Source organism: Sinocyclocheilus rhinocerous, unplaced genomic scaffold (genome assembly GCF_001515625.1).
Source record: "Sinocyclocheilus rhinocerous isolate Xijiao unplaced genomic scaffold, SAMN03320098_v1.1 scaffold1157, whole genome shotgun sequence".
NCBI classification, from domain to species: domain Eukaryota; kingdom Metazoa; phylum Chordata; class Actinopteri; order Cypriniformes; family Cyprinidae; genus Sinocyclocheilus; species Sinocyclocheilus rhinocerous.
In genome coordinates this window covers 1,300,585-1,309,433 of record NW_015631716.1, presented here as the reverse complement: position 1 = coordinate 1,309,433, position 8,849 = coordinate 1,300,585, and the positions used below count along the sequence as shown (strand labels likewise).

At 36.6% G+C, this 8,849-nt stretch overlaps 1 protein-coding gene across 1 annotated transcript in view; it reads left to right on the top strand.

Annotated features, from left to right (window-relative positions):
- LOC107741860 (ribosomal protein S6 kinase alpha-5-like) overlaps window positions 1–8,849 on the top strand; it is a 39,438-nt gene that overhangs the window by 9,416 nt on the left and 21,173 nt on the right. Inside the window, exons 6-10 of the mRNA XM_016554667.1 lie at window positions 2,971–3,054; window positions 3,250–3,353; window positions 4,306–4,456; window positions 4,617–4,778; window positions 7,138–7,263. Of these exons, the coding sequence (XP_016410153.1) occupies window positions 2,971–3,054; window positions 3,250–3,353; window positions 4,306–4,456; window positions 4,617–4,778; window positions 7,138–7,263 (627 nt within the window). The remainder of the gene's footprint in view (window positions 1–2,970; window positions 3,055–3,249; window positions 3,354–4,305; window positions 4,457–4,616; window positions 4,779–7,137; window positions 7,264–8,849) is intronic.

The following is an 8,849-nucleotide window of genomic DNA, read 5'->3' as shown; positions in this document are numbered from 1 at the left end:
CTACATTCTTTATTATTAAACAAAGTAATTATTAGAACAACGTCAGTCTACATTAATCGACGCATTCTTAGGAAATAGTGGGTTCACAGCGAATTATCGGAACTACTTCAGTAAGACAGTAATATCGTGCTTTACCTGAAAACCTAAAGCTATACATAAAGGTATACATCACATATTAGCAAAAAAACGTTATATTTTGAGCACTCAATTGAAAATGTACACATAACGTATCAATCGTACTTACAGGTTGTGGTTCGGAGAGCTTGTTAGTCCAAATTAAGAAGATTAGAAGCCAACGAAGATAAAAGGCAAGATTAGAGAAGCAGTCCTTGGTAAAATGACGAGCACACAGCAAAAGGTTCGAATTGTATTTCTGTGGTATCCTTGAACACAGCGTCTTCTCAACATGATGTAAACACACTAACTAGCGGAAGTGTTTGTGGGCAGGTCAGACTCGCGGGCAGGTGGGGATTATGCAAATGTGTTACCCAGTGACGTATACCGGTAACAGGCAAAAGATTCGAAAATATGACGACTCGTTAAGGCGATTCAGAATCGACTCTCTTTTGAGAGACAATATCTTTATTTATCATGCACTTTTTTTGATTAACAACTTTGCAGACTGTTTTCATTTAAGGATAGCTACGTTATAAACTGCAAAAGAGATATTTTTCAAAAAACCTTATGACCTGCTCTTTAAAAGAAGTCTCTCACCAAGGGTGCATTTATTTGAACTAAAATACAGTAAAATCTGTAATTTTGTGAAATATTATTAGCTGTTTTTCTGTTTTAATATAAGTACATTTAAATGTATAATTAATTTAAAAAAATGCTCAAACATTTCTTATTATTATTGTCAAATGGTTTGCTTTTTTTTTGTTTTTTTGTTTTTCCCAAATTTTTTTTTTTCCATTTTCATTGAATGGGAAGTTGAGTAGCATTTATTTGAAATGGAAATCTTTTGTAACATTATAATTGTCTTTACTGTCATTTTTTTTTTTGGATCAATTAAATGCTTCCTGGCTGAATAAAATCTCACTGACCCAAATGTTTTAACTATAGAGTGTATTTAAATATATTAATATTTAATTAATGTTTCTTTTTAGCTACTGTAAAAACACCCTCAAACACCCTGAAATAGACAAATAATGAAAACTTTTGAATAAACTGCTAGATGGTTATTAATATTTTAGTTTCTTTGTAAAGATGACCCATTGAACACGGTCTCTTGCATGGGGTGTTTCTGCTCAGATGATCGGCTCCATAGGTTTGCCCAATAAAAATAGGTTTTGCCGGAACAAATATTTAGAGGGAACATTGTGTTAGGGTGACATGCCAGTTTAAGAACTACAGGGAGGAATAAAACAAGTTATTTGATTAGACTGGCCAACAAGTGTTTAATATTTCACAGCTGTTGTTGTCATGATATTTGGAACTCAATGCTAGTGTCCTCAAACTTTCATGGCTTGTATGTATGCTAGAAATTAGTGTTTTTCTTTTAATAAAACATTAAAATGTACCTTATTAAAAATGACCAGACACTTTTTTACTTTTATATAGTAGATCCACTTTTCTAAATAAATAAATAAGTGTGTGTGTGTGTGAGAATGAGACAAATATTGAAAGATCTGTATTGAGAGAGTTCTTGTTGCTTAGTTGTCTAGGGTTTTGACATTTGTCCATGAGAAGTTCATCTTTTTCTTGGCTATAACAAATGATTGTTTATTCCTGGGGACCACCCAATATCCCACACGTGCAGGTCCTGGCATGTCCTGCCCTGTCAGAGATGTTCTGTTTGATGTTTCGGTAGTTCACATTGAACCTCCTCCGTCCCATGGATGCAATTACAGTGCAGGACAGTTAAAGACAATTAAGCAGCAAATCAGCATATTAGAATGATTTCTGAAGGATCGTATGGCACTGAATGATGCTGAAAATTCAGCTTTGCCATCACAGGAAATGTATTATAGTATATTTAAAAATATATGAAAACAGAAAACTGGTTTAAATTGTAATAATATTTCACAATATTAATGTTTTTACTCTAAATAAATGCAGATTTGTTGAGCATAAGACTTCTTTTCAAAAACATTTAAAAAAAATCTAGTAACACTACAATAAGGTTCATTAGTTAACATTATTTAACTACTTTAGTTAACATGAACTAAGAATGAACAATACTTCTACAGCATTCAATAATCTTAGTTCATGTTAATTTTAACATTTACTAATGCATTATTAAAATCAAAAGTTGTGCTTGTTAACATTAGTTAATGCACTGCGAATTAACATTAACTAACAATGAACAGCTGTATTTTCATTAACTAACATTAACAAAGATTAATAAATACTGTAATAAATGTATTGTTCATTATTCATTCATGTTAGTTAATACATTACCTAACATTAACTAATTGAACCTTATTGTAAAGTGTTACCAAAAATCTTACCAACCCCAAACCTTTGAACAGTAGTGAATATATTTAAATTTTTTTTTGACCATTAGTGAAAAGCCAGCTCATTATGTTTCTGGTCTCTGGCTTACGAGTTTGAATCATGATTTTTGTCTAAACAAAAGTAACCTCAAGATTTGCCTTGAACTCAAAGCTGATTGGTCCATTGTTTGTGAACATTCTGTGTAGATGCTGCCACTGTTGGTAGTATAAGATAACTGGCATATGGTAGATTAATGGAAATTTTGGGTTGAGTAAACAACTTTGGATTCATGATGCATTGAATCGTGACTTTTATTTGATGTGCAGTGTATCATGAAGTAATTGTTAATACCCAGCCCTAAACCGCACATTCACATTATTATTTATGAAAAGAAAGAGATTCCGAAAGAAAATAAATTCTGAATGCTACTAAGACAACTGTGAAAGCTGAAACTGTAGAAGAAACTTAAAAGCTTTGCAAGCAAGGGAGATACAGGTTTTTACAAACAATATAATAAGTGCTTTGGTCTTGTAGGTAGAGAGAGCTTATTCCATCTGTGGCACTATTGAATACATGGCCCCTGAGATTGTAGCAGGAGGAGAGTCGGGACATGACAAGGTAAAGTGAACCTCTCATCTGCCCATTCACCATATTTTAAGTGCTATTTAATTACACATGTAATTTTCTTAAATTATACACAGCAGCTTAAAGTTTGACTTTGAAAAGTGATTCATTCATTCATTTTTTTTACATGATTCAGCATACATTTGAATGTGCTTTTGGGACTATAACCCTTGTGTTGTGCTCCCGTAGGCGGTGGACTGGTGGAGCATGGGAGTTCTGATGTATGAGCTGTTGACCGGAGGCTCTCCTTTCACAGTCGATGGCGATGAGAACTCTCATTCTGACATTGCCGAGTAAGACCAGTGCACACACACACACACATACACACATACTTAGAGCTGTATTCTCTGTAGGGATGGGAGTAAGGAATTTAACAATTCTGGTTCTGATTATTATTCCTCTTAGCAACTCTGGTTCCATTAATGATTCTGTAAAAGGATTGTTCACCCAAAATGAAAATTCTGCCATCCTTTACTAGCCCTCATGTTGTTCCAAACCTGTATGACTTTCTTTCTTCTGTGTAAGACAACAGAACATACTTTGAAGAATGTTGGTAGCTGTACGGTTTCAGTTCCTATTGACTTTTGTTGTATGGAAAGGAAGTCATTGGGTACCAAAACTCTTTGGTTATCAACATTCTTTAAAATATCTTCTTTTGTGTTGAGGAGAAGAAAGAAATGCATACAGGTTTGGAACGACATGAGAGGGAGTACAGGGTTTTCATCTTTGCGTAGACTTTTTGAGACCTTTTAAGTTCTTTATTGAAATAATTTTTTATAAAATGCTATTTATTAAAATACAACAAAAATCATCATGTGTATCACATCATCATATGAACAGTTATGATCAGTCAACTTTAGTATCATGAGCCTTACATACACATAACAAGAATATTTTTTTCGGGGTTCATTTTGAATCGGACATGATGAAATTTGATGGATCATAGGAGTCATTTGTTCAGGAATCAGACTTGAACAGATCTGAAAACTCAAAAATCTAATTTTTTTGAATTCTTATTTTTATTTTTTTAATGCAACTGAATAATAACTGGTTCTCAGTTCCCAACCCTAATTCTCTATGTGGTTAAACGCCAGTTCTCTTTTAATTCTCTAGAAGTCCGTGTTGTTTTGAAATCAAGAGTTGACTGTTTGATTGCATCAGCATGTTGACAAAAAAGCATTAAATTACCTTCTTAAAGCTGCACTTGGTTTTCTTTTTTATTCATTCTCTCTCTTTGCCCAATAGGAGAATTATGAAAAAGGATCCTCCATTCCCCAAAGACTTGGGGCCTCTGGCCAAAGACATTATCCAGCGATTACTAAATAAAGACCCAAAGAAGCGGCTGGGCTCGGGGCCCTCAGGGGCCCAGAATGTGAAAAGCCATCCATTTTACCAGGCAAGGCAAAAATGAATAATTGACTTTTCCCCAAAAAGGGAATTTTAGTAGAGAAGAATAACTTTTTCCCTCGTCATTTCTTTGGCTTGTTAAAGTTAATTCAGATCCATTCAAGCTTTGAAGGACCAACATCTAAAATGTTTGACTATCGTTGATTTAGAAAATGAACTGGGAGGATCTAGCTGCTAAGAAGGTTCCGGCTCCGTTTAAGCCTGTAATTCGTGATGAACTGGATGTTAGCAACTTTGCAGAGGAGTTTACAGAGATGGACCCGACATACTCCCCAGCGGCACTTCCAAACAACTGTGACCGCATCTTCCAGGTAGTGGAATTAAAACTCATTTTAATGTATTATAATATTTGTGTAATAGCGGATATTTATGGTAATTTGCACGTCAGACCGCCTAACAGGATATGTGAAAGTGAGGAATTTAAGACTCCACTGTATTACTATTGCACAGTAATTCTAATATTCAGCAACAGTAATTAAAATACAGTAATCCTCATCAGTGTTCATATTGACTGGGTTCCAAAAACATCAATGTGAATGAAAAGTGGACTAAAGTGGATACAAAAGATAATTTAAACATTTGTTAATATTTTATTTGTATTATTATTATTATTATCATCATTAATGTCGTTCTAGCCCTGTGCATTATTTGTTTGCACTAAGCATTTATTTATGACTAAGAATGAATTTCTGCACATGAGTGGACATTTGATGTTGCGTTAGGATATAATTGTTCAGTTAACCCTCCATTATTAGTGAGCAGGAAGTACTGAAGTGGATATGGGCAAGTCAGCCTTTATAATGATCACTTGCGCAATGTGAGCCCGGCTGTCTATGTTGGTATTCAGATAGATTAGAGAGCTGTTTGGAGATGTAATTATGGTGATATGGAGATGGATTCAAGCATCAGATGTGAATGACTATTTTTGATGCGTCTTGATCCATAACGTTGCCTATAGTATGATGCCAGCTGAAATGGGAGGCTGCGAAAGAGATGGTGTCTATGATTGCCTGCTGAATCCTTCAGTCTACCGGATCAATGCCGCCATTAAACGGCTCTGTCATGGAATAAAAGGTCGGCGTCTGTGAGAACAACCATGTCTGGCTCAATTACTCCTTCAACCTTTGATTACCAACTTCATCTTGGCTTTTCTGAGTGTTCGCCTTTCATGTGCGCTGGAATTTTGATCCTTCATAATTCTCGGGCGGTACAATTGCAGCGACGTCTGCAATGATAACTTTCGAAGTGCTCCACCGCACACACACATGCATAGCAGCATATAAACCCAGCCACCCGTCAAACTCCTCACAAACTGAAATTAAGCTGCATTAGAGGACTGTGATCATTTGAAAAGCAGGGCAATCAAATACCTTGGCTTAGCAATGATCAAATGAATGCATACTTGCTGCATGCAAGTATTAGCTTCTTTCAACAAAAATCTTACCCCAAATTTTGAATGGTAGTGTATTTTATCCAAATGTACTCAAAATTCACTCAAAAAAAGTTCAGTTTTTGAAGCAGAATTGTCCCAAAACTACCAAATATCATCTGATTTCTTTTCCTGGCCAATATATCAGTTTTTCACTAATGTCATCCATGTGTGATGTGCCTAATATTGATTCACACTGAGCATTTATGACAAATAATTTCTGCACACGAGTGGACATTTGATGTTGCTTTAGAATGTAATTGTTCTGTTAACCCTCCATTATTAGTAAGCAGGAAGTACCGAAGTGGATATGGGCAAGTCAGCCTTTATAATGATCACTTGCGCAATGTGAGCCCGGCTGTCTATGTTGGTATTCAGATAGATTAGAGAGCTGTTTGGAGATGTAATTATGGTGATATGGAGATGGATTCAAGCATCAGATGTGAATGACTATTTTTGATGCGTCTTGATCCATAACGTTGCCTATAGTATGATGCCAGCTGAAATGGGAGGCTGCGAAAGAGATGGTGTCTATGATTGCCTGCTGAATCCTTCAGTCTACCGGATCAATGCCGCCATTAAACGGCTCTGTCATGGAATAAAAGGTCGGCGTCTGCGAGAACAACCATGTCTGGCTCAATTACTCCTTCAACCTTTGATTACCAACTTCATCTTGGCTTTTCTAAGCGTTCGCCTTTCATGTGCGCTGGAATTTTGATCCTTCGTAATTCTCGGGCGGTACAATTGCAGCGACGTCAGCAATGATAACTTACGAAGCGCTCCACAGCACACACACACACACACACATGCATAGCCGCATATAAACCCAGCCACCCCCTCAAACTCCTCACAAACTGAAATTAAGCTGCATTAGAGGACTGTGATCATTTGAAAAGCAGGGCAATCAAATACCTTGGCTTAGCAATTAAAAGCATTTCAACCATTCATCTCCTCATCCTTCCGTCCAGCCGTCCTCTCATCCAGCCAGCCACTCCTCCGCCCATGTAGCACACAGCTGCAGTCTGGCCGTGTAAGTGGGACATGGGCTGTCGGAGGCTTTATTTAGATGGTCGCACATGATGCAGTTGTCGCAAACAATGTGACTGGAGTCCCTTAGCATGAAGGATTTGCAGAATTGCAAAAGGCCTTGGTGTTTGAGTTCTGTCAGTGAACCTGAAACTTCCTCTGCATTAGTTCCCTCTTCTGTTAGTGAGTGTGTTTATAGCTGTTTGTATCTGCAGGGCTATTCCTTCATGGCTCCCTCCATCCTGTTTAAGAGGAATGCGGTAATGGACGACCCGGCTCAGCTGTGCGGCGGGTCAGAGAGGCCGGGCTCCGCAGCTGTTGCCCGTAGTGCTATGATGAAGGTCAGTCTGCATATCGCTGCTTTGTAAAAATGTTACAACATTTAAAGCTGAGGTGTGTCATTTTTTTCAATGTTAATATACTTTCTCCCATCCCAGTTTAATGTGAGGTACAACTGTAAGTAAGCCATTTGTATGTTGATTTGACTGAAAAGTGTAAGCATTTCAACCCTCTACATTGCGAGTAAATCACTCGCATATGCGACTAAATCTTCACTCTGGCGACTAAATGATGTCTAATATTAGCCAATTGCTAATAAATTCTCAGATTTTACTCGCCAGTGTGTGAGTTGGAGGCTAAGTATAAGTTTAGCTCAGATATATTTTCACTCGCCGAACACTCTCTGACTGAGCGCATCAGAGTTTCACTCTCCGCCAAGCGATCTGTGCTGTTTTTCAGTTAATTTGAATGGATGTGCGACGCACAATGTACTGTAAACTCTAGTGTGAAGGCGCACGACGACGAGAGGGAGAGAGAGAATTGACGCGCTACATGTAAACGATATTCTTTGTTGTAATTTGCTGTCAAAATAACGGAGTTCCTATGGAATTCTTCCGCTTTTAAGAACTACCGCTTCCTCCGGTAGTGGGCGGAACTAATGCACAAACGGCAATCTCATTGGCTGGCGCTCACCTATTATCGTCCCTATTTTGATTTCAGCAAATCAGTTCGAGAGAACGCACACAACCTGATTAATATTCATGAATCCAATAGCTCATTAATCCTTAGTGCGTTTTATATTGTTCTTATTAGTAGAATTCGTATCATTATTATCTAAACAGTATTTTTGTTAGTTTTTCCCCAATTATTATTATTTTTTTTACAGAAACACTGAATGACCAAAAAAGCACCACCACCAGTCCGAAGTTCAGTTAAAATGACTAATATGCATTCATACATGGTTATCAAGTTTTAATTCTAATTACAAAAGTTCTATCATTAAATAACATTGATTATCATATTATAATGCTTGACTGACTGATGTTAAGAGTGTACTTTCAGATATTTATAAAACTGTGCCATTTCACAAACAAACATATACATACATATATATAAGTCTGGCGAGTAAACTAAAAAATTTACTAGCCAATGGCGATTCAATTGCCAAGTTGTTCGTAGAGGGCTGTAAAGGTTCTTCAAAGTGAGGGAGTCTGTGATACTTCAGACTTCATTGAATGAGCATCAGCGTGCACATCAGACAGACAGAGCACATTAGAAAGCGTGCAATAATTCTGACTAAAATGTACATTTAACTGTTAAATTAAGTTATTTTTGTGAGGGCAGTAACTGTAAAGGCACTATTATAATTGGTAATAGATATAATTGTTCAGATGAGTAAATGCACCTCTTACCAAGTTAACAATCTGCTTTTGTTTTTGTTTTGTATTTTCTTTTAATTTAGTGATGTTAACTTTTCCTTTTTTGCACAATGTAAATCATAGCCTACATGGATACATTCACTATATTTGTTTTCATAGCCTTCACTTTGTACATTGTTTGGAGGATAACATTGGGCCGGTTGTGGAATATATGCAGAAAATAAAATGTTGCTTGTGTGTGATTAATAGTTCAAATCACTAGTTGCAGC